The sequence below is a fragment of the Lissotriton helveticus genome, chromosome 8 (assembly GCF_964261635.1).
Source record: "Lissotriton helveticus chromosome 8, aLisHel1.1, whole genome shotgun sequence".
NCBI lineage: Eukaryota > Metazoa > Chordata > Amphibia > Caudata > Salamandridae > Lissotriton > Lissotriton helveticus.
In genome coordinates this window covers 1,702,600,693-1,702,626,688 of record NC_136069.1, presented here as the reverse complement: position 1 = coordinate 1,702,626,688, position 25,996 = coordinate 1,702,600,693, and the positions used below count along the sequence as shown (strand labels likewise).

The 25,996-nt window shown below is 41.9% G+C and overlaps 1 protein-coding gene across 1 annotated transcript in view; it reads right to left on the bottom strand.

The window, feature by feature from the left end:
* Positions 1-3,161: 3,161 nt before the first annotated feature.
* LOC144773634 (pepsin A-like) overlaps positions 3,162-25,996 on the bottom strand; it is a 107,731-nt gene continuing 84,896 nt past the window's right edge. Inside the window, exon 9 of the mRNA XM_078658782.1 lies at positions 3,162-5,262. Coding sequence (XP_078514908.1) covers positions 4,927-5,262 — 336 coding nt within the window. The 3' untranslated portion in view covers positions 3,162-4,926. The remainder of the gene's footprint in view (positions 5,263-25,996) is intronic.

The following is a 25,996-nucleotide window of genomic DNA, read 5'->3' as shown; positions in this document are numbered from 1 at the left end:
TGCGTGAAAGCAGCGATGCGTCGCTTCTAGGGTGCGCTCTCCTTGCGTCATGATTGATGCGTCATATTTATAATATGACGCATCATGTTGCAAGGAGTTACAGATACGTCAGTATTTCTGACGTATCTGTAGGCGCAAAAGTGATGCATTGCTGGAGTGTGTCACAAAAGTGACGCAACTCCAGCAATGTGTCCTTTCACATGGAGCAAGTCCCATGTTGTTAGTGCCTGCGTCAGTCTTATGCCTGCCCTGAAGCAGGCGTAAGATTTTGATGCATTAGCGGCCAAGAAATGGCACAGTGAAATCTCATAGATTTCACTGCGTCACTTCTACGACCCTTTCTTGCGTCAATACGCCCCCTTGCATACATTATGCCTGCCGCAGGTGTTTACAAAGTGACGCATCTACCTAGATGCGTCACTTTGTAAATATGGCGCAACAAGGCGCATTTTTTACGCCACTGGTGCGTCACAAAAAGTGACGCACCGGCGGCGTAAAAGTGACGCACGGCCTCATAAATGAGGCCCTTAGGAGGGAAGGATACCATTGGCATACAAACAGGTAGATACATTCTACCAGAAAAACAAGCAGTCTCGAATCCCGGAAACATTTGGGATAAAAGCAGGTAGATTCATTATACAAGGAAACAAGCAGTCTCAACTCCCGGGTGGGATGCCCAGATGTGCCGGGAAGACATCATCCGGAAAAGCCATGGATAATGCCGTAATGGTGGGTGGAACAAGGTCGCTGAGGTGATGTGGTGGAATGGTTCAATTTTGGGTATTTTAAGTAACAAATGTATTACGGTTTCCAGAAATTACGCAAATTACTCTGGTGTAAATTAAGTTTCACCCTTGCCTAAAAGTAGCATGATACGCGGCATAAATGCTCATATGTGTTAATATTCATACATGCAGATATCTGGTTAAACAAGGTGGTATTTCTACAGTTCACAAAACAAGGGTGCCATATAGTAGTAAAAACACATACATGTTGGCGTTTTGATTCCATTTTCAACAAATTTGGCAAATCATCATCAAAACTTGTATGTGTACAAGACACATACTTATCTATATGAACAGACACTAATGCTTACATTTGTTTAAGGTAAAGTAGAGTCTGAGAGAATACCAGAAAGAGCCAAAGTGGTTTATGGCCTCTACGGGCACATGTACCAGAGGTGTGTTCACCAGCCAACCCGCGGCTCTCAAGGCTCATAAGAGGCTCCAGGAAGGCGGAGCGAGGTAACAAAGCCCTAGGTGAAGGTGGTGATCTAAAGGAATTACTTTCTGTTTTTAAACTTTGTCCCCGAACGTTCCAGGGGCTACTGATCTTCCCTAGTTTTGTTTACTGTGAAGGACAAATGTAAAGCAACTCACTAGAAGACTACAGACCATCCAGAACTCAGCCAGACTCCTCCTCAACCTCCCACACAGAACTCACATCACACCACCCCAGGGAACGCCACTGGTACCCGATACACAAACGTGCTCAATTCAAGCTCCTCACACACACACATTCAAGGCACTACACAACTCAGGCCCCACCTACCCGCACTGCTGCATCTCCTTCCACCAACCACCCTGACACCTCCACTCCGTAGGACTCCTGCTTGCAACCCTCCCTCTCATACACAGTCCCAGATCAGAAGGACGAGTGTTCTCTTACATCACTCCTAAAGCGTGGATCGACCTCCCGTTCCACATCAGCGCCTCCTCTCTTCTTGAGTGGCGCAAGAAGCTGAAGACCTGGCTTTTCAATTAACCAGCCTACCATTGCCAGGGCTAGTCACACACACCTGCTCACAGTTCTGGACACCCTCACGGGTGATGTGATAGTGAGCTTTACAGATACACATAACTTAGCAAAAAGTCCAACTACATTAATTGTTGAAATTCAGTTGAAATTCAGTGCAGTACTCTGTAGCGCTGCTGTAATGTTGGCCTAAATACAGCCAAGTGTTGGAGGTAGTCCAGGGAAGTACCAGAATTCAATGATATCCCTAGAAGAACACCAGTGAGCTACTTCGTTTGAGCTCTAGTTCAAGCTACGTGCAAACATATTTATAGTTCAACAACCCCTGTTCTTTGACGTACACATGGATTTATTACAGTGCTATAACACGCGTAACTTCACGAATAATAAATATAAAAAGAGACGTGAACTATGGTCTGCACTATTCTCTTTATTTAAGATATGTATACATGGATTGCAGGTGTGTTCATTCTAGGATCTTTGCTGCTCCTCTTGCTGGTTCGAAGAGACAACCTCATACGAAGGGAACCTCAGGTACTACAACCATCTGAGGATCAGGTTCTGCATAAACCATAGCTATTTATTATGGAACGCGATCCAGGTTGATGATACAGCAAATGCCTCAAATCAAATATTTAGCTTTATTCAACCATAATATTCACTTTCATTAAATCAGATAACACAATCAGTAAAACTGAAGTTAAAAAGGATTGTTACAATACATGAATTAAGAGAAATAAAATACAAAGCTCAGGCTTAAAAAGTTACATCAAATAGTATCCAACGGATGTATGTCGTTAGCATGCATGCTTTTACAACGCATGCCTTTACCACGCAACTTTTTCAACGCAAGTCGTTACAACGACTTGCTTTGGGGGGCGCTGGATAGTGAATAGTTTAATTTACTATTCCAACTCCAGTCCCCGTGGATAGTAGGAAAGGTGTTGGATAGTAAATTCAACTATTCTCTATCCTAGAGCGCCCCCCAGCGCAAGTCGTTGTAACGATTTGCGTTGTAAAAGTTGCGTGGTAAAGGTAGTTCGTTGTAAGTTGCATTGTAAACGCTGTTCACCGTATCCAACAGCATTTTAGATCCCACTATTCCACTTAGAATACAGCTTACAGCAAATTCCTCACCCCGGGTGTAGGACTGAGAAGGGATCTAAGACAAATTGTGGATGTGGGTGAAGAACTCACATGCCTAGAACATGAGGATTATGGAGAAGTGAAGAAAAGGACTGAGGAAAAAGATCAAGTGGATAATATCTGCCCGGGTGCAAATTTGGAATGTGTAGAAAGTAAGGAGTAAAAAGGAAGGGGTGAACGGGCTGGAGATGTAGAATGATTGGTTGATGAGGGAGTAGGTGGGGACATGGAATGTATAGAAGATGAAGGAATGAGGAGAAGAGGAAAATGGGCTAAGAGCATAGAATTGGTGAATAATGTCAGTGTGGGTGCAGATTTGGAATATGTAGAAGGTGAATGGTAAAGAGAAAAGGAGGAATGAGCCGATATTGAAGAATCAATGGTTGATGAGGGTGTGGGTGGGGATCTGGAATGTGCAGAAGATAAGATAAGTAAGGAAGAGGAGGAGTGTGCTGAGGACCGAGAACAAGTAGACAATGTTGGCTTGGATACACACTTGGAATATGCAGAAAATAGGAAGTAAAGAGAAGAGGGGGAGTGGGCCAACGATGTTGAATATTTTGAGTTTCAATAGTGATTTGTAGTGGGTCTTAAATAGTCCTACCCTTGAATATTAATGAGGTAGGTCGCAAATTGAAACCCATCAGAAATTCATGCCCTCGCAGGGATAGTTGCCTGCTAAGGTCAGCAGACCTCAATGTCTGTGATTGCTTTTTAAGAAAGCAATCATTATATATATTTTTTTAAATGCAGCCTGTTGGGAATGCATTTAAAAAGAAAAATGAAACTTTACAGTTTAATTTTTTAATCGTAGGTAGTGGTCTGTGGCACCACTGCCTAGTCTTAAAAAATATTTAACTTACATTCTCAAGGGAAGCGGACCCCAGGAGACCCCTCCACCCTTGCACATGCGTTACCACCAGTTTTAAACTGGTTGCATGTGTTACTGTTTTGCGATTAGAAATCAGTGGCAAAACAGAAACACATACCATACCGATTCGGTATTAGGAAGGGACACCCTAACCATGCCTCTTTCTAATACCGAATCAGTATGTATTCGCAAATCCAAACTGCGATTTGGTAACATGTTACCAACTCGCAATTTGGGATTGATACATACCACAATGCATTCTTCCGGTTGCAAGTAGCCCAATTCTTTGATTTGGGGAGTTAGCGACTGGAAACATGGTTGATACATCTAGCCCATAGAGAGCACGTGGAATGGGAACAAAATGTGGAACAGGCTAAAGGTGAGTATTGGTTTTATGGTAAGAGATGAGTGATTGATGGCGATAGAGATTAGGAGCGGGAGAAGACTTCATATTTGGATAAAGAAAAAGAAAGGGGAGAATATGACTATTGGGCTTACAATATGAAACAATGGGGCATATTACCAACAACTAGCGATAATTATCGCTATGTTGATTTAGCGGCGATATTTTTATCGCCGAGCTGCGGCGATTTTTATCGCTTAGGAGCCCTGCTATTATCAAGGTTTATCTCCTAAGCGATAAAAATCGGCCGAAATGCATGAATATCGCTGAAAAGTCAGCGATATTCATGCATTACCGAGGTAATGCTCTTAGCCATGTTATCCACCTCCCATTGGATAACATGGCTAAGAACTGCTCAGGGGCAGGTGTTAGCTTTTGGAGATATTTGCGCTTAGCGCGAGTATCTCCAAAAGTTGGTAATAGGAGATAGCGATGTTAGCGACTGTTTCCAGTCGCTAACATCTTGGCACGCCCACTTTGCATGTCATTAGTGATAAATTTCACTGACATGCAAAGCGGGCCCAAGATGGTCACTATCTCCAACTAGCTGTGGCTAACTGGTGTTAGCGACAGCTAGGTAATAGGGAGATAATTTTATCTCCGCTTTCTTGGCTTTTAAAGCCAAAAAAGCGGAGATAAACCCCCTTGATAATATGCCCCAATGTTTTGTGGGTGGCGACTCTGGAATGTAGAGAAGACAATGAATAGGAAGAAAACATGGACTGCAAAGAAGCCCAGAAAGACATTACATCTACCCCCAGGCTGAGACTAAAAGGGGGGTTAAGAAAGCCAAGAAGTACAACATGAATGTGGGTGGAACACCTACATTTGCAGAAGATGTGGAAGTCCTGCTGGAAAGTGTGGGATAAGGGGAAACAGTTGTCTTGCTGGAAAGTGTGGGATAAGGGGAAACAGTTGTCTTGCTGGAAAGTGTGGGATAAACAGTTGTATGGTGCAGTGGCAAAACTGGAGCAAAGCCAACCTGGTTGTTAGCCTGGTCAAAAACTGTGTAATATTCTCTAATAAAAACGTCTCCCAGAGTCCAGGCAAAGGATGATGAGTTCTGGAATCCAAGGGTGCAAGTATCCTAAAGTGAGAAAAAAGAAACACTTTACAACTATGTTGTATATAATTCAATGAAGCAGAGTGAACAGCCATGTCCAGCAGCAGACTGTCTTGACCTTCAAGAACACTAACACTAGACAGGGTATGCAGAGTCATGCAAACCTAAGACATGGCACACAATATCGCCATGTACAGCATTAGAGTTTGCAAACAATTCCAAAGATAGTATGCATGTTACACCAGTGGCCCACAGAAGGTTTGTCTTGAGGTGAAGTTTGAGTGTCTTGTTTAGAGGCAGAGGTTTGTAAAATGTCATCATCAATGGATAGACCCTGTGTATCTAAAGCAAAGTAGTCACCAGTGTATTTGTTTACTGTACCTTTTCTTTCTTAAAGTAACTTTGAATATTTAATGCCATCAGGGTATGTAGTTCTGACCAAACATCAATTAAATGCAGTTAACAATTCACTTAAAACCATCATCTGTAGGTATGCAAAAAATAAGCATGTTGACCCATGGCCAACAAAGTTAGAACTTGCCACAGCCACAGTTGCAAACTATGTTCTATTTTTTATAGAGGTGTTATATAGTATTTATAGCAATGGCTAGCCAGTATCAACTTCTTGAGAAAGGAGAGCATCAAAGCAATTTTTGAGGGGAAGGTGGGTGGGGCCAGTCAGGAAGAAAGCCGACTTCAACACATTGTGTGTTTGGGTACAAGTGGATGGGCCATGTAGGTTTAGAAAATGTTCCAGAGCCCCAAGATCTCTTCATCATGTTGTAATTGAAGTGAAATGGGGCTCTAGGTAAACTAGTCTAGAACATGGATAGCTCCGCCCCCCAAAGCCATGGTTATTTACCAGGTTCTGGGAGGCCAATTGTACGCCTCATAAAAGTGGGTGATAATGATGTACAATATTTTGAAGTGAGTTGTTTTGTGTGTTTACCATCATGGTCTTTAATGCTGTCATGATGTTCGTTGAACTGGCTTTGTGGATTTTGAAGGGTTTCAGTCAATTAGATAGCGGGTCATGCAGCAGTTTGCTTTGGTCACAGCGTCAGCATAAATAATGTGAACCTGTGAGTCCGAGTCATTATTGAAAGAATTATGCAAAGAAGACACAGAGGATAAAAGACGCCCTTGATAGTACCTTAGGTGCGAGGGTAGATGGTATGATCTACAATTGAGAAGAAGCTCAATATTATTGATTGAGGCTTCATCCATAATCAGATACATGTATGAAGTTTAATACTATTGATCGAGGCTTCATCCATAAGCAGATACAAGTATGAAGTTTAATACTATTGATCGAGGCTTCATCCATAATTAGAGACAAGTATGAAGTTTAATACTATTGATCAAGGCTTCATCTATAATTAGAGACAAGTATGAAGTTTAATACTATTGATCGAGGTTTCATCCATAATTAGAGACAAGTATGAATTTTAATACTATTGATCGAGGTTTCATCCATAATCAGATACAAGTATGAAGTTTAATACTATTGATCGAGTCTTCATCCATAATCAGATACAAGTATGAAGCTTAATACTATTGATCGAGGCTTCATCCATAATTAGAGACAAGTATGCAGTTTAATACTATTGATCGAGTCTTCATCCATAATCAGATACAAGTATGAAGCTTAATACTATTGATCGAGGCTTCATCCATAATTAGAGACAAGTATGAAGTTGAATACTATTGATCGAGGTTTAATCCATAATCAGATACAAGTATGAAGTTTAATACTATTGATCGAGTCTTCATCCATAATCAGATACAAGTATGAAGTTTAATACTATTGATCGAGGCTTCATCCATAATCAGATACAAGTATGAAGTTGAATACTATTGATCGAGGTTTCATCCATAATCAGATACAAGTATGAAGTTTAATACTATTGATCGAGGCTTCATCCATAATTAGAGACAAGTATGAATTTTAATACTATTGATCGAGGTTTCATCCATAATCAGATACAAGTATGAAGTTTACTACTATTGATCAGGTCTTCATCCATAATCAGATACAAGTATGAATCTTAATACTATTGATCGAGGCTTCATCCATAATTAGAGACAAGTATGCAGTTTAATACTATTGATCGAGGTTTCATCCATAGTCAGATAGAAGTATGAAGTTTAATACTATTGATCGAGTCTTCATCCATAATCAGATACAAGTATGAAGTTTAATACTATTGATCGAGGCTTCATCCATAATCAGACACAAGTATGTAGTTGAAAACTATTGATAGAGGTTTCATCCATAATCAGATACAAGTATGAAGCTTAATACTATTGATTGAGGCTTCATCCATAAGCAGATACAAGTATGAACTTTAATACTATTGATCGAGGCTTCATCCATAAACAGATACAAGTATAAAGTTTGATACTATTGATCGAGGCTTCATCCATAAGCAGATACAAGTATGAAGTTTAATACTATTGATCGAGGCTTCATCCATAAGCAGATACAAGTATGACGTTTAATACTATTGATCGAGGATTCATCCATAATTAGAGACAAGTATGAAGTTGAATACTATTGATCGAGGCTTCATCCATAATCAGATACAAGTATGAGTTTAATACTATTGATCGAGGCTTCATCCATAATTAGAGACAAGTATAAAGTTGTATACTATTGATCGAGGCTTCATCCATAATTAGAGACAAGTATGAAGTTTAATACTATTGATCGAGGTTTCATCCATGATTAGAGACAAGTATGAATTTTAATACTATTGATCGAGGTTTCATCCACAATCAGATACAAGTATGACGTTTAATACTATTGATTGAGTCTTCATCCATAATCAGATACAAGTATGAATCTTAATACTATTGATCGAGGCTTCATCCATAATTAGAGACAAGTATGCAGTTTAATACTTTTGATCGAGGTTTCATCCATAATCGGATAGAAGTATGAAGTTTAATACTATTGATCGAGGCTTCATCCATAATCAGATACAAGTATGAAGTTGAATACTATTGATAGAGGTTTCATCCATAATCTGATACAAGTATGAAGTTTAATACTATTGATCGAGGCTTCATCCATAATCAGATACAAGTATAAAGTTTGATACTATTGATCGAGGCTTCATCCATAAGCAGATACAAGTATGAAGTTTAATACTATTGATCGAGGCTTCATCCATAAGCAGATACAAGTATGAAGTTTAATACTATTGATCGAGGATTCATCCATAATTAGAGACAAGTATGAAGTTTAATACTATTGATTGAGGTTTCATCCATAATCAGATACAAGTATGAAGTTTAATACTATAGATCGAGGCTTCATCCATAATCAGATACAAGTATGAAGTTTAATACTATTGATCGAGGCTTCATCCATAATTAGAGACAAGTATGAATTTTAATACTATTGATCGAGGTTTCATCCATAATCAGATACAAGTATGAAGTTTAATACTATTGATCGAGTCTTCATCCATAATCAGGTACAAGTATGAATCTTAATACTATTGATCGAGGCTTCATCCATAATTAGATACAAGTATGCAGTTTAATACTATTGATCGAGGTTTCATCCATAGTCAGATAGAAGTATTAAGTTTAATACTATTGATCGAGTCTTCATCCATAATCAGATACAAGTATGAAGTTTAATACTATTGATCGAGGCTTCATCCATAATCAGATACAAGTATGAAGTTGAATACTATTGATAGAGGTTTCATCCATAATCAGATACAAGTATGAAGTTTAATACTATTGATCGAGGCTTCATCCATAATCAGATACAAGTATAAAGTTTGATACTATTGATCGAGGCTTCATCCATAAGCAGATACAAGTATGAAGTTTAATACTATTGATCGAGGCTTCATCCATAAGCAGATACAAGTATGAAGTTTAATACTATTGATCGAGGATTCATCCATAATTAGAGACAAGTATGAAGTTTAATACTATTGATCGAGGCTTCATCCATAATCAGATACAAGTATGAATCTTAATACTATTGATCGAGGCTTCATCCATAATTAGAGACAAGTATGCAGTTTAATACTTTTGATCGAGGTTTCATCCATAATCGGATAGAAGTATGAAGTTTAATACTATCGATCGAGTCTACATCCATAATCAGATACAGGTATGAAGTTTAATACTATTGATCGAGGCTTCATCCATAATCAGATACAAGTATGAAGTTGAATACTATTGATCAAGGTTTCATCCATAATCAGATACAAGTATGAAGTTTAATACTATTGATCGAGGCTTCATCCATAATTAGAGACAAGTATGAATTTTAATACTATTGATCGAGGTTTCATCCATAATCAGATACGAGTATGAAGTTTAATACTATTGATCGAGTCTTCATCCATAATCAGATACAAGTATGAAGCTTAATACTATTGATCGAGGCTTCATCCATAATTAGAGACAAGTATGAAGTTGAATACTATTGATCGAGGTTTAATCCATAATCAGATACAAGTATGAAGTTTAATACTGTTGATCGAGGCTTCATCCATAATCAGATACAAGTATGAATTTTAATACTATTGATCGAGGTTTCGTCCATAATCAGATAGAAGTATGAAATTTAATACTATTGATCGAGTCTTCATCCATAATCAGATACAAGTATGAAGTTTAATACTATTGATCGAGGCTTCATCCATAATCAGATACAAGTATGAAGTTGAATACTATTGATCGAGGTTTAATCCATAATCAGATACAAGTATGAAGTTTAATACTATTGATCGAGGCTTCATCCATAATCAGATACAAGTATAAAGTTTGATACTATTGATAAAAATGTCATCCATTATTAAAAACAAGTATGAAGTTGAATTATATTAATAGAGGCTGCATCCATAATTAAAGACAAGTATGAAGTTTAATACTGTTGATACAGGTTTCATCCATTATTAGAGAAAAGTGTTTGAGCGCAATGCTGTAGATACAGGCTTCATCAATAATTAAAGCCCAGTATGAAGCCTGATACTACTGATAAAGGTTTCATCTATAATTAAAAACAAGTAGGAAGTTTACTACTATTGATCGAGGCTTCATCCAAAAATAGAGACAAGTATGAAGCTCAACACGATAGATAGAAGCTTAATCCATAATTAAAGACACGTATGAAGTTTAACACTATTGATACTGGTAGGTAGGAACAAAAACAAGTTTATTCACACAATTGTCCATGAAATATTCTAAAACTCAATTGACATTTTAAATCATTAAAAGGGCCTCAACCTAACTACCCAACACCCACTACAGTTCATCATTAAAACTCTGTTTAACAGGCTGTACAAACCGAGCCATTCCAACCGCCACATCTAAGTAATGACTTTCTGACAACAGCTCCATTGTATCTGGTTTCATCCATAATTAAAGGCATATATGAAGTTTAATACTATTGATACAGGCTTCAACAGAATTAAAGACACATATGAAGTTCAATATTATTGATACAAGAGTCTTCCATAACTAAAGACAAGTATGAAGTTTGATACTATTGATAAAGGTTTCATCCATAATTAGGAAGTTCAATGCTATTGAAACAGGCGTCATGCACAATTCGAGAAAGGTACGAAGTTCAATACTGTGTATAGAGTCTTTTTCCAGAATTAGAGACAATTATTATTTTCAATACTATTGATTGAAGCTTCATCCAGAATTTGAGAGCAGCAACATGCAGTGTAATACTATTGATTCAGGCTTGATAGTAACCGGTTGAAGGACAGGTCGCCTGGATTGGTTGGTCACAGAAGCTCAGCTTTAGAAGTATTGAGGTGAAGTTCCATCTTACGCATCCAGCCTTTCATTCTCAAAAAGAGGTTCCAATTTACTGATGGTCTCCAGAGCATTCATGGAGCTCCAGATGTAGCTGATGCTTGAATCCTAATGATCTACAATGTTGATTTTGGGTATATGGGGCATATACGAAACATCTCATCCTTGCCGAACTCTGCCAGTAGTGGCCGGGGAAAAATGGACAGCTCTTAAACTGCTGAATCCAGTTTCCCAGCAAGGAAGTAAACCACTCTTGGACAAATGGTATGGCGAGTAATAGCCATTATTTGGTCAACTGTGTGGAGAGCTATTTAGAGGTTCTGTTGAACGGGGGTATGTTCATGTCTTTGGTTTATTGAAGCTTTGAGTTATTCTCTTATATTTATATCTATGGAATCCATTCCCTGATGAAGTGGAAAATGGAAGGAAAGCTGATAATGATTCAGTTTAATTCCATATATAGAACGAGAGTTGCATATTGATAACTATATCAATAATCCTAGCAATGGAAGGTGGTCCCTATAATAGTCTAAAATTTCGAAGAATGTCAATACTGGAGGGGTTTGAATAATTATAAGTAAGCATTTAGAATTAGTAAGCATGGTGAGGAAGAGTAAGGAAGGAAGTTTTTCAAAAAGTGTAGCAGGTTCTGTTGACCACGGTGGAGAGGGGTCTGAACTTATACCCTCCTGGGGTGGCAGGAAGTATTAGACTGCGGATGACTTCACTTCTGTACCAATTTATATTGGTTGCTGGCTGGTTGTAGCCCAGTTGGTTGACGTTTTTTAGTGATACCCATATCATTAATGTAACGATCCTCCAATTGGAGAGGCCCGATTCACAAATCATCCCACAGATGTGTACTAAAAGGGCAATGTATCAGGAGAAAGGCAGATGCTGATTCATAACATCATGATCTGTAGACAAGTTCCCAAGTCAGGGATAGGGAGTGGAAATTGAGAAGGTAGTGTACAGTTGCGAACTCATGGCATACGGGCCGTTTTAAAGTTCATACGGAAAGGTACTCCTTTACAAACATGACCAAGTACCCGCCCAACAAATGTTAGACCTGTCAACCTTAGGGTGGTCTTCCTCCAAACATTTTGCCTTACTCTTCCATTTCTTTGCTGATCTCATATTTGTTGGCCTTAGAACTCTGTGCACTTTACCCCTGCTGACCAAAGCTAAAGTGTGTGTGCTTACACTTTGAAACATGATCACATTGGCTTACACCCAATAGGCAAATTTAATTGACTGGTAGGTCCCTAGTAAAGTGATACTACCCGTGTACCCAGGTCCTGTAAAATAAATGCTACTACTGGGCCTGCAGCACATATTGTGTCACCCATTCAAGTAGACTTTTTAAACAAGCCTCAGGCCTGCTGCTGCAGGCTGTTTGCTCAGTTTTAAAGTGCTGTTTCGACCTGGCAACATAAACCTTCTGCCAGACCGTAACCTTCCATTTTAATTCATATAAGTCATATAAGGCCCCAAACAGCCCATAGGGCTGGTGCAGTGTCTTTAAAGAGATGGACATGTACTTTAAAATGTTATATGTCCTAGTAGTAAAAAACTCCTAAATTCGTTTTTTTGTTACTGCAAAGACACCAATAGAATAACATTGGGATCCCTTATTACATTTAATAAGTATTAGCTTTCAACTGAGAGCAGGTAGGAATATTGATTTAGGTGTCTAAAGACTTGTCATTACAAACCCTCTTTAATAGTAAATTCATATTTTTATTCACAATTCTGAAATTTTAGAGAATTTACATTTCTTGTCTCAACCATTTTGTTCCTGTATCTTGCGTCACATGACGAGGTGTAGCTGACAGTTGACCTTTGCGTATCACTCCCAAACAGTGAGACAAAGGGGGAATAGGTGTTGGCAGGATGGGATATTTTTGACTTGAAAGAGGGATCATATGTCACCTACTACACTTACATATCACAAAGGCTCTGCCGTGGTACACCCACAAAGGGTTTCACACTAGTCTTTTGTGCCCCAGGACAAGTTGGGGCCAGGGCAGAGAGGAAGGAAGCTTTAGACACCAACTCCTCAGTACACTATAGGCCTCTGGAAGACTCCGAAAAAGGACTGATGTGCTGCTCTGCTGTAAGAAGGACTTCTACTCTGCTGTCCAGCTACCCTGCTGTCCTTCTACCCTGCCGCCTGAGTGAGAAGAACTTGGTCTGCATCTTGAACCCAGGGCTACAAGAGTGACTCCAAGGGCTAGTTAGCTGGACTCTTGATCAACGCCTCAGGGACAGAAAAGGCTACAACAGCCTTGCAATGGGCACCGGAACTCTACCTGCTGTGAGTCTTGCACCGCAAGTGGCGCCACACCAGTCCTGGATCCTTAGAAGTGGGCCTGAGATGCTCTACCAGCCCAGCTGTGGCCTCTTGGGCAGAACTGATGCAGTGCAAATTTGAGCCAGACACTTCTTCTTTCAAACTGCAGCTCTGCACTACATCTCCGACTCAGAACTTTACATCACAAGCCTTTGTTGACGGCAACCTTGACAATGACGCAGGACCTCGCATCACAAACCTTGTTGATGGCTTGATCGGAACCGTGACTGCGTGATGCACCTCCCATGCAGGCCCTCGCATCGCAGCCCACAGCTTCTCTGACCCGTTGCTGAGCGAATCATCCTCCACCCAGAATCCCTCAATACTCCGCAATCAGAATCTTAGGTAATTTTTCAGCAGACATAACTTGGTCCCTGTGTCTGGCGTGGACTCCAACATGGTTGGCCTGTACTTGTGACTTTGTCACTGTCCGGCATGACCAGAAAACCACAATTTGCACTTAGAGCTTATAGGCACTATTTTCACTTAAATGTTTAAAATTGCATATCCCCGGTTCTAATTATTTGTTTTTTTGTAATTGTGGTCTCAAATACTTTAATGCATTTCCCTCCAATTTTCTAATTTGGTGTGGGATTTTCCTGTGTTGTGTTTTCACTTTATTACTGTTTGAAGTGGAGTGGTGTGGCTCACTGGTTAGAGGCGGCAGACCCGGAAGCAGAGGACGGCCCGGGACCAGGGTTCAATTCCCGATGCGGCAGGGTCATGGTGTGGTAAATAAATAATTAATTACCGGTTCTATTTTTGACTGGATACAATATAAACGGTTAGCTCAATAAATAAGAGTCAAGATACGAGGTAGCTAGAGTATACAGGCTTTAATCAAGAATAAAGGACTGGAACAGGACAGCCTGCATGGGAATGGGATGGCAGGGCCCGGCAGCTGCCGGGGCAGGATCTGGGAATGGCTAGCAAACTTTTAATAACAGTGCACAATATTCATAGTTAAACAAATACATTGTATTCAATTCAGTAGGCGTAGCAGTAGGCGGAGTTTGTAGCAGTCGCGAAAGATAAGGCATAAAGTGGGTGTAACAAGAGGTGTGTACAGGGCGTATACATAGACATGTGATGTAAACGTAACAGAATATGTCATAAACGGGGCGGAAACATGGAGGGGGCTACCTGAGCAGCTGGGACCTCTAACCTAGTGGTGCGCGCAAACTGGCAATGACGTGTTACCAGAGAGAACTGGGGGGCTATGACTTCTGCGCTAGAAGAGGAGACGAAAGTCTGGAGTGTCAGAGCGACATGTACCTAAAGCCTATCTAGTATCTAGTGTTTAGAGAACATGTTGATAGAATCCAAAAGTTATCGGGGTAAAGGCTAACAGACATTAAGACTGGTGCATACATAATTCTACATATAGTGCGTGTGTGAGGAATATTAAATGAATATTAATACAGTATTTCTCTTACATGGAGACATAAAGGCTAGACCATGACGGAAACTATTGATGCGATTCAGTAGCTTAGGAATGCAGAGAAGGAGGGCTGGACTGATAACTAGAATCATAACATACTCTTGGCAGACTCGGAGGCAGAGCCAGGCCGAGCCGGGCACTGCGAGGCATGAAAGTAAGCTAAGGGTCAGGGATACAGGTGGGGGCTGTATCGCTCTTCGGAGAGGGTTCAGGAGACAGGAGCTGAATCTGAGTCCGGGCCCTTTTGAGGCCTAGAAACGGGGACTTTTCAATGAATTAACGTGCACACTGTGAAACGTGGCAACATAACTTTACATAGGCCTAATATTCGTTGTATTCACGAAGACTGGAAACTGGCATACTAGAGATGGACACAACTGTAATTGCGTCTTTAATCGATCAGAAGGGAATACATGCATATCGATCATGCACATATAACATAAGATGGGGAACACGTAGGCACATATAACATGGCAAAATTTACTTTTCCACATTCCCTCCTTGTGCCCTACGTTTCCCTCAGGAAACATCTATATTCATGATACCATCTATCATTTCATACAGCATCATTTGCTCGTCTCGGATTTTCTTGGAACGGGACTTAGGACTAGGAATACAAGAGGTAGCACAAATGCCGCAAATCGCAGGGCCACATTGTATACAGAGGCAGCAACTGAATATGATCATTACTGCAATACCTAGGAATGACAATACTTTCCATCCCCAGGCAGATATGATACTCCAGAGCCAACCGGACCATGTCCAGGTGCCTGGATTCTGGTGTAACTGATGGGCAATTTTATGAAGTCTGGTTATAGCTGAATAAACAGACGGCGCGTTATTAGGAATGAAAATGCAGCAACTAGATCCGATGACTCTACATGCTCCTCCTCTATCGGCCAGTATGACATCAAGAACGAGATGATTTTGGAGCACGACAAATCTCATAGCAGATTGCTCTTCGGTTAAGTTACCTAGAGCAGAAGTAGTCTCGTTCACTACTGCTTCAAGGGTTCTGGTTAATCTACGTATTAGCTTACTATTCTGGACAGGGCCTATGAAGAAAAAGAAACCTTTATTGAAGTCTTGATACTGTTCTAGGGCAGTTTCAGTTTGATCGACAATTGGGGACTCGATCTCCCTTCTATGTCTGACGTGTACTAGATGTGTGTTTCTGTGATAATCTGATGGGGCTAGAAAAACTGGTGGCAGTAGGAAGGCAATGTAACATGTTCCATCCCAATCGAGGGGCAGACGAACATATGCGGTCTGACCACAAACAAAATAAGAATGACGTGAGGCTTTGAAAATAGATTTCCCACTGTCACTATACTCGACAGTAGTAGTACAATCACTATGTCCTACATGTGCGGAACCATTATTTCGGACACATAATTCGCCTTTGACTGGTAGTACTGAAATAGCAGGTAAGTCTGGAGTAGTATCAGACTGAACATTCAGGACCATAAAATTCGAAGAATAATTACCTAAATTATAAACTTCATTTTCTAGATCTAACCCTGTTCTATGGGGGAGACCTTGCTTGTCTGGAAAACATGTTCTATTCAGAAGGGACATATCATTTGAAGATGACGTTAACGTGGACCATGCTCCACACGAACCATTATGTGAAAACGGATAAGGAAAGAGTGGCAGAACTCCCTTCGGTGTCTGGAAAGGGGGGAGTCGACCACACACCCAACAATTAGTAGCATTGCTGGTCTGGTGTGAATAGTGTAACATTCTAATGAATGTATTATTTCTCATAGCAAGACGATAGGATAGCTCGTGAGGAGGCAGATCACTAAATGTGTGCTCTACTGTAGCATTAGAAAACTTATTTACATGAGAAGTTGGAAAACATAAATGCAATGCATAACTTGTGCAGGTAACCATCAAACTTAGAAACAATAGAAAACTTAGAAAAACGATACATCGGATAGAGTTTTGACTAACTCTCTCACTATGGGGGTCTATCTCATACATGTCAGATACCTGTATAACCGTTTCACCCGAGGGGGACTTAGACAATTAAACTGGCTGACTTATTTTACTAGACCGGAGTTTTAATTTATACTCCTGCTGCGGAGTTTTCTCTAACAGAGGAACTTTCAGTTCGGGATTGAGAATACTGTCTGATTTAGAGTCTGGTTTCAGGCAGTCTTTAGAAATGGAACAGTCCTTGGAAATGTTCTTGACAAGAGTTTTATCACGGAGTCCATGGAATTTCTTGACATGCGACAGATGGACCCAACCCTTGCGGCCCTCCAACTTCACGGCCGTACGGGTGGTCAGAAGGACTAGTCTCGGCTCCTTCCAGCGAGGCTCCAGCGGACTTGAACGATCAAAATTCCGGACCAACACGAGGTCGCCTGGAATGACCTCATGTGGTTTCACTTCAGTATTGTCTGGAAATGCAGCGGCAACCTGTGTAGGGCAGACATCAAGGAAGCTAGGTAATCTGTCAACATATTACTGGAAACATCTGTAATACTGCGGGGTCTAGGTGTACCCCACGTATTTGGGGGGCGGCCGAATACGACCTCATAAGGGGACAGACCTGATCTGGAGTGTGCGACCATGCGCATAAAGAATAGAGCAACTGGCAGGGCAACTAGCCAGTCTACACCTTTCTCTTTGCATACTTTGGCAATACGGATTTTCAGGGTCTGATTATGTCTCTCTACGAGACCGGCTGCTTCTGGATGGCGCACACAATGGAACTTCCACTGGTACCCTAACAAAAGGGAAACATGTTTCATAAGCTCAGATGAGAATGGCTGGCCGTTATCAGAATACACGACCCTAGGGAGTCCATAACGGGGGAAGAATTCACGAACCAACTGCTTGGCAGTGGTCGCTGCTGTGTAATCTGGAACTGGATATGCTTCTGTCCACCTGGACAAAGCGCATACAACTACAAGGACATACTTGAAACCTCGACATCGCTCCATCTGAATATAATCCATCTGGAGGACTTCAAAAGGGTGGTCAGGGGGTTGGAATCCACCTTGTTCCACCGGGACACTTTTACCTGGATTGAACTGGCAACATATCATACAAGTACGGACTTTCTGCTTGGCTGCCGCTCGTAAGTGCTTGTTGAACCAAAGGTTCTGAATACTGTCTAACATGGCTTTTTCTCCTAGATGTGCTGGACTATGTGCGGTATTAATAATGACTTGAACCATAGAGTCGGGGAGAAACCATGTGGCTTTTCCCTTCGTCACCCATCCCTGATCTGTCTGGACCCCTCCTTGTTCGGACCATTTCTTGATTTCTTCGGGAGTAGCATGTAACTGTATGTCTATGACATCTTGTGTAGGGTCCTTAACTGTCATACAAGTAGTCTGTTCTGGAGTGGATGTCTGTGTCTTGTTAACTGGAATGTCTGGTGTCTGAGCTGTAAGCTTGGCTGTTCGATCTGCTAGATCATTACCTTGGGAAATAATGTCAGTAACTTTCGTATGTGCTTTGCACTTCATGATAGCGATAGCTGTCGGTAAATGTATTGCATCTAACAGAGCTTGAATGAGGAGACCATGCTGAATCTTGGTTCCATGAGAAGTCATGAAACCTCTCTCCTGCCAGAGCACTCCGAAGTCGTGTACAACTCCGAATGCGTAACGTGAATCTGTATATATGTTTACTTTCAGGTCCTTGGCACGTATGCAGGCTTGGGTCAGAGCAACTAGCTCTGCTGCTTGAGCAGACAGGGTGTCAATACGGTGTGTTTCAATAACTTCAGTGTCAGTAGTCACTGCATACGCGGCTACTAGTTCTCCTGTAATTGTTCTCATACATGAACCATCCACATAAAGTGTCAGGTCGGGATCAGGTAATGCAATGTCTGTCAGGTCTTGTCTTGGCTTAGTCATAATGTTAATAACTTCCACGCAGTCATGTGTGGCAGGATTTGAAGTAACTGACGGTAACAGTGTAGCAGGATTTAGAACGTTGCAGCGTCTGATTTCTATGTGTGGCTGGAACAGTGTCAGTTCATAACCTGTTAAACGTGCAATTGTCAAGTGCTGAGTCTGTGTTCGGTTTAAAAGAACTTCCACGGAGTGTGGAACTTGTACTGTCAGGGAGTGTCCTAATACTATGGGATCACTTTGTCTGATAGCTAGAGCTGTAGCTGCAACTGACTTGAGGCACGCAGGCAGAGCCTGGGCTACTGGATCTAGTGTGCTCAAAAAATAAGCACAGGGCTTGTACTGGCCGGCTTGATCTTGTGTGAGAACAGATAATGCAGTACCATCACGTTCTGTGACAAAAAGTGTAAAAGGCTTACTGTAGTTCGGTGTAGCTAGAACAGGTGCTTGGCATAAGGCTTTCTTTAATTCATTAAAACTAAGTGTATGTTCGGATGTCCAAGGGAGGACAGTCGATACGGCTGCCTCCTGTGTCGTTAACTGTATCAGTGGCTTGGCTAGAAATGCATACTGAGGAATCCATTGTCTGCAGTAAGAAGTAAGGCCGATAAAAGCACGTACCTCCTTCTGTGTCTTGGGCTGTGGAAGACTCGCTATTAACTGGATACGGTCTGGTGTCAACTGCCTACCCCACTTGGACAGTAAGTGGCCTAAGTAGATCACTTGCTGGACACAGAACTGGAGCTTCGAAGGGGACACCTTGTGCCCCATCTCGGCTAGGAAATACAGAACTGTAAGTGACGCTCGTTCGCAGTCACGTTCAGAACGGGCTGTGATCAGTAGATCATCAACATACTGGAGCAGGGCAGTGTCAGTTGGCATGTGAATATTGTCTAGTTGTCTCTTAAGTGCTTGACTGTAAATACTAGGACTTTCTGTGAAACCTTGAGGAGCTCGTGTGAATTTATAGCTCCTTCCATTTAAACAAAAACCGAAAAGGTACTGGCTGTCTGGGTGTATCGGAACACTGAAAAATGCATTCTTGAGGTCGATTACAGTAAAAAAATGTAGCTTCGGGATCTATAGCTGTCAATAAGGAAGAAATATCTGGGACTACTGGATACTGGGGTATGATACATTTATTAAGTTCTCGAAGGTCAATCACTAATCGATATACCGGAGGTGCATTTGGATCAGTACGTTTCATGACTGGAATGATAGGAGAATTACATACATTGGAGTCAGTTTCTACAACCACTCCTTGAGCAATGAGCTCGTCAATAATTTTGGATAAGGCTGCTACAGCCTCAGGTGGCAATCTGTACTGTCTGATTCGTGGCAAGACTATACCTTGCTTGAGGGTCACACGATGGGGTGTGATTTGCATAAAACCTACATCAGTTGGACCTTGCGCCCATAAATGCTGCGGTACATTGGACAATCTTGGATCAAAATCACGTAATACATAGTGACCTTTAAAATCCCTTAAAAACAAACGTATTCCTTCTGGGGAGCAGCAAATAACTGCACCTAATTCTTTTAACGTTTTAATGCCTAACAAATTTTCTGGACATGACTTCGTAAGTAACAAATCAGTAGTTCGGGACAATGGACCAACTTCTAGAGTAACTGGCTTTGATATCTCGTTTACAATAGGCTTTCCTGAAAATCCAAGGGAAACATTTCTAGAGCCTGAGAGCGGAGCCCCTGGAACCTCGTCATGACTGATAGTAGTCCTACTTGCCCCTGTATCAATCAAAAACTTTCTGTCTTTCCCTAATACTTGACTGTGTACATAGGGACCCTCTTGATCTACAGGTATCTCGATGAGAGGCAAGCCTACCTCCCTCTCTAGGCTGTTTCATGAATACGATTGATACTCTGGATACTCTGTCTGGGCATACTGGTACATCTGCTGTGTAACATGCTGTGTTGCAGCGATAGGCTGCGGTGCTGGAACTGTCTGTTGTGCATTCTGTGGTGACTGAGAAGTCTGTGAAACTTGTTCTTGTCTAGGCGCACGTGGCCTTTCTTTAGTCTTACCAGTTGCTATGTTGTGTTTCAGAACTGCACACTCGTTTATAAAATGACCTGGCTGTTTACAATAATTGCATGTCCCTTTAACGGGAGCTGCAGGATGACTGGCTTGATTCGGACCCCTCTTCTGACTGTCTTGTGGAACAGATTGTGCAACTAGTACCTTCATTTTCGTGTCTTTCATACGTCTCCTTTCATGTTCTTGCTCTTCCCTGATTCTATTCTGGTGATACTGGAGCATCTGGAGCATCTGTGACGGGGTACTAGCTTGCCAAGTACTTTCGACTTTCAAAACTCGATTTTTAACTTGTGGACTTGAATTCTCGACTAGTTTAGTAACAAAAAGATGAGGGTATGACTCGCTACCTGTCTTCAAACCACTGTTGATAATAAAACATTTCTCGAATCTAGAATAAAAATCACTAGTATCTTCATCCTGTTTCTGTTTGCATGCTGAGATTGCATCCCAATCTTCCTTTTTCGTGGCTAATAATCTTGGCAAAACCTGAATCAGTAACTCGGGCAATTCTTTACATTTCTCCCCAAGACCGGTACCTGGTACTCGTATTTTATCTTCAGCTTCTAGAGCTGTCCAATCAATCTTTTTCTCTCCCACCTCCCATTCTTTTTCCTTGAGTTTTTCATATACCCCTGCGGGCAACAGGACCTTTAACATTTTAATAATATCAGGATACGTGTATTCTCCCATACGGAGCATGTCTTTTAATTCTCGATGGAACCCTGCTGGATCTTTGTCGTGACAGGGAATTAATTTCTTCATCTCTAAGAGTTCCATCTTTGTGAGAGGGGTGTAAACAAATACTCGTTGCATTTCACCATCCGGTGTCCTAACTGGATGTACTTCTCGTAACGGATTCTGTCTATCTATGTAAAATGGTTTACTTTCTGGAGGTGAGACGTGAACAAAATGCGGATTCAGAAACGTTCTATATTTGTGGCGCTGTTCTAGAATGACACTAATTAAATCGGTACCTAAACCTTTCCATTTATACTGGAGTAACTCGTTCAGAACATCATGTAACGGACCTGGATCAGAATGTTGTCCCTCATACAGCGTGATGAGGTGCTGGATCATATACATACCCACCAGTCGCTGCTCGGCTGGGGGCAGTTTCAGAAACATTTGTGCCACTATTTCGTCTGGAAAAGTGGTAGAATCAGTAACCCATCGGACTGCTGATCGGGCTAGTTCTTGTTCATGCATGGTGCTAAGTTCACTATAACCGATACGTGATTTCAGAATGTGATCGGTAGCTTGAAATACTTGTTCTAGAGAACCTTGTTCTGGTGCTGGAAGATTGAAGACATTCTTGTGTTCTAGGCGTAAATGTCGGTCTGGAAATCTAGATTTACCTACATACGCTATTCTGGCGGTATTCTCGTCTTCTACCTCTTCGGTAGAAGAGTCGTTTTCTTTCTCGCTTACTTGTGCTGCTTTGCGTTTCTCGTGTAACCTTATTATTTCCTTACGAATTTTCTTGTACATACTCTCTATACTACTGAGTGTCTTGTGTCTACCCTCGGCTATATTATCACTCCACCTTGTCAGAACTTTCATTTCGGTCGGATCTTTAGTCGGACAATCTTGTTCCCTTACTAAACAATTGATTAAAAACTTCAATAGCATGAGCTGGGTCTCAGCTTTCCTTAGAGACATGATTTCACCAATACTTTCTGAATCTTCTCCTGTACGGATGAAACGATATATTCTGTCTAGATCTTCTTTCATATTCGGTAGGGTGTCCAAATACTCGGTCACCCGTCTTACACGCAATGAATATATAACCATATTATCATCGCCTGGGACCGGATCATAACGGCATTCGGTAAGAGCTCGTCTGATATCTGCAACGGACTGATATTTGGGCGTACGCTGTAACGCACGTTCATGTAACTCGACTAACGTTACACGTTTGTGTGGCGGCGGGGTACCAGGAGGACCTCCCCCCGCAGCCCCTAAACTGGAATCGTCGACTGATACTCTTCGTGCTGGCAGAGTGACTGATGTAGCGGGAACTTGTACTATGGCCTGGACCGGGGGTACCGTAACAGGTGCTGTAACAGGAGCCCCGGTGGCTGGAAGAACAGGAATTACATTATTTACAGGAGCTGGCGGAACAGGATTTGCATATTCTGGGACTGTGTCGTCCAAATAGGACGAGAGAAAAATATCAGCTGCGGTCGGTTTGTGACGTAGCTTAATCGGAACCAATGGCGGCGGAAAATTACATGATGCTTCCGGGGTTGCTTTTGGCAAGCCCTCGGCAAGAAGAGGATACATACCCTTAATGAGGGCATTTCTCTGTCTGTCGGACTGTTCGGCTTTAACTCGTTCACCTATTTCGATTAATTCCCTTTCTTGGGCTCTTTCTGAGGATTCTCTACTTAATTCTGACTTTCTGATTTCTTTCTCTGTTCTTTTATGAGATTCTTTGCGCCATAACTCGATGGCATCTTTCTGGGACTGTCTAGATTTCTTTTTCCATAATGCTTCTTCTACTCGCATGATGCACTCGGCATCCCACGTACCTGATACGGGCCATCTATACTTTTCCTCTAATTCCTTGGTGTACTCTACCCATAAATCTAGATATAATATGGCACTTATGCCATGCTTTTGATACATAAAATGACCTGGACTGTCCCTAGGCGGGACAGGAACTGCTTCTTCGAGCAGACCTTTTCTAGTTTTTAACTGACGTAACTTAGAGAACAGAGGCATGACTTGGCTGGAGTCTGGACACAATACAATACACAATGAACACGATAATAACTGAAAAACAAATCATTCATACCACGACATTGAAAACACATGGAATAACATTTAAAATAACAGTTCGGACAAAATACTACCTGGAATACTGAGAACAGAACACATGAATTTCTCGAGAACAGAACTTACTAGAACAGACTAGATGCACTGCTAAAACAGTACAAAACTTACCGGTCTCATAAAGAGACACGTCAGGACCCGCATCCACCTAGGTGGACACTTCGTGTTGGATCTGTGTACCCAAACCCACGGACCAGAGACAAATTAATTGACCCTGTCTAGATACTACTCCAGCAACGGTACTCACCGGGCAGCAAGAACGGAAGGCCTCGGACTGGACTGGACTGCTACGACGATGGACTACGAACTTCGGACTTCAGTTACAGGTGGGCCTCTGGATACCTCGGACCTTGGACTCTCGGCTTGGGCTCTGGTCGGGACTCGCCGCGTTCCTCCACCGCCTCGTCTGGACGCTGGACCGCAACCTCCGTCTCCTCCGTGGGCCTGAGGGATACTTGAAGCAGAAATATCTGCACGTGCACGGTATGGTTCCGTCACGGCTGCAGAGGATCAGGGGGCCTGCGTGGCTTCTCCGGCGCGTGGGGAAAGGGCAAGTCCCTATTCGGGTGCCATTATGTGGTAAATAAATAATTAATTACCGGTTCTATTTTTGACTGGATACAATATAAACGGTTAGCTCAATAAATAAGAGTCAAGATACGAGGTAGCTAGAGTATACAGGCTTTAATCAAGCATAAAGGACTGGAACAGGACAGCCTGCATGGGAATGGGATGGCAGGGCCCGGCAGCTGCCGGGGCAGGATCTGGGAATGGCTAGCAAACTTTTAATAACAGTGCACAATATTCATAGTTAAACAAATACATTGTATTCAATACAGTAGGCGTAGCAGTAGGCGGAGTTTGTAGCAGTCGCGAAAGATAAGGCATAAAGTGGGTGTAACAAGAGGTGTGTACAGGGCGTATACATAGACATGTGATGTAAACGTAACAGAATATGTCATAAACGGGGCGGAAACATGGAGGGGGCTACCTGAGCAGCTGGGACCTCTAACCTAGTGGTGCGCGCAAACTGGCAATGACGTGTTACCAGGGAGAACTGGGGGGCTATGACTTCTGCGCTAGAAGAGGAGACGAAAGTCTGGAGTGTCAGAGCGACATGTACCTAAAGCCTATCTAGTATCTAGTGTTTAGAGAACATGTTGATAGAATCCAAAAGTTATCGGGGTAAAGGCTAACAGACATTAAGACTGGTGCATACATAATTCTACATATAGTGCGTGTGTGAGGAATATTAAATGAATATTAATACAGTATTTCTCTTACATGGAGACATAAAGGCTAGACCATGACGGAAACTATTGATGCGATTCAGTAGCTTAGGAATGCAGAGAAGGAGGGCTGGACTGATAACTAGAATCATAACATACTCTTGGCAGACTCGGAGGCAGAGCCAGGCCGAGCCGGGCACTGCGAGGCATGAAAGTAAGCTAAGGGTCAGGGATACAGGTGGGGGCTGTATCGCTCTTCGGAGAGGGTTCAGGAGACAGGAGCTGAATCTGAGTCCGGGCCCTTTTGAGGCCTAGAAACGGGGACTTTTCAATGAATTAACGTGCACACTGTGAAACGTGGCAACATAACTTTACATAGGCCTAATATTCGTTGTATTCACGAAGACTGGAAACTGGCATACTAGAGATGGACACAACTGTAATTGCGTCTTTAATCGATCAGAAGGGAATACATGCATATCGATCATGCACATATAACATAAGATGGGGAACACGTAGGCACATATAACATGGCAAAATTTACTTTTCCACAATGGACCAGGGTCAGCGGACTCGATAATTCTCGCTTCGGTGCCTACTCTAACCAGGGATCACACTCGGCAACTCTGGGCATTAGCTGGCCTCATCTCCACAACGGCCCCCCACATACACCGGGGATGCCTGGGTTCACCTTGGAGATACCCAGCAGGGATCACCTCACAGGGAAAGCCAGGACGGGTTCCCCAGTGGTCTACAGCGCTGGGATGCCCCATTGCTGGTGTAGCCATGCGCTTTACAAGACAACCTAACATAACAAGTGCTGCATAAATACTTTACACATTGCCTCTACACATTAAACATGTCCTGTGCCAAGATACCAGATGGCTGACACAGGTTAATGTGGGTTCTGCTTGTGACGTCACCCTGACAGAAATTTTGGGTGATGCTTGAGTTGGGTTTCACCCTCCTCAACCAGCAACCCAGTTTCCTACACCAAACATTTAATTAGTTCCAGTACATTTTAAACAGTTTTTCACACTCAAATTGCATAGCAGCACGGTGTAGGAAAATGTTGGAGGGACCATGCAAGTGGAGAAGTGAAGCGCCACATAAAAACATATTTCCAACATTGGGGAAAATATAAAATAAAAGGTAAGATGAACTGGACCC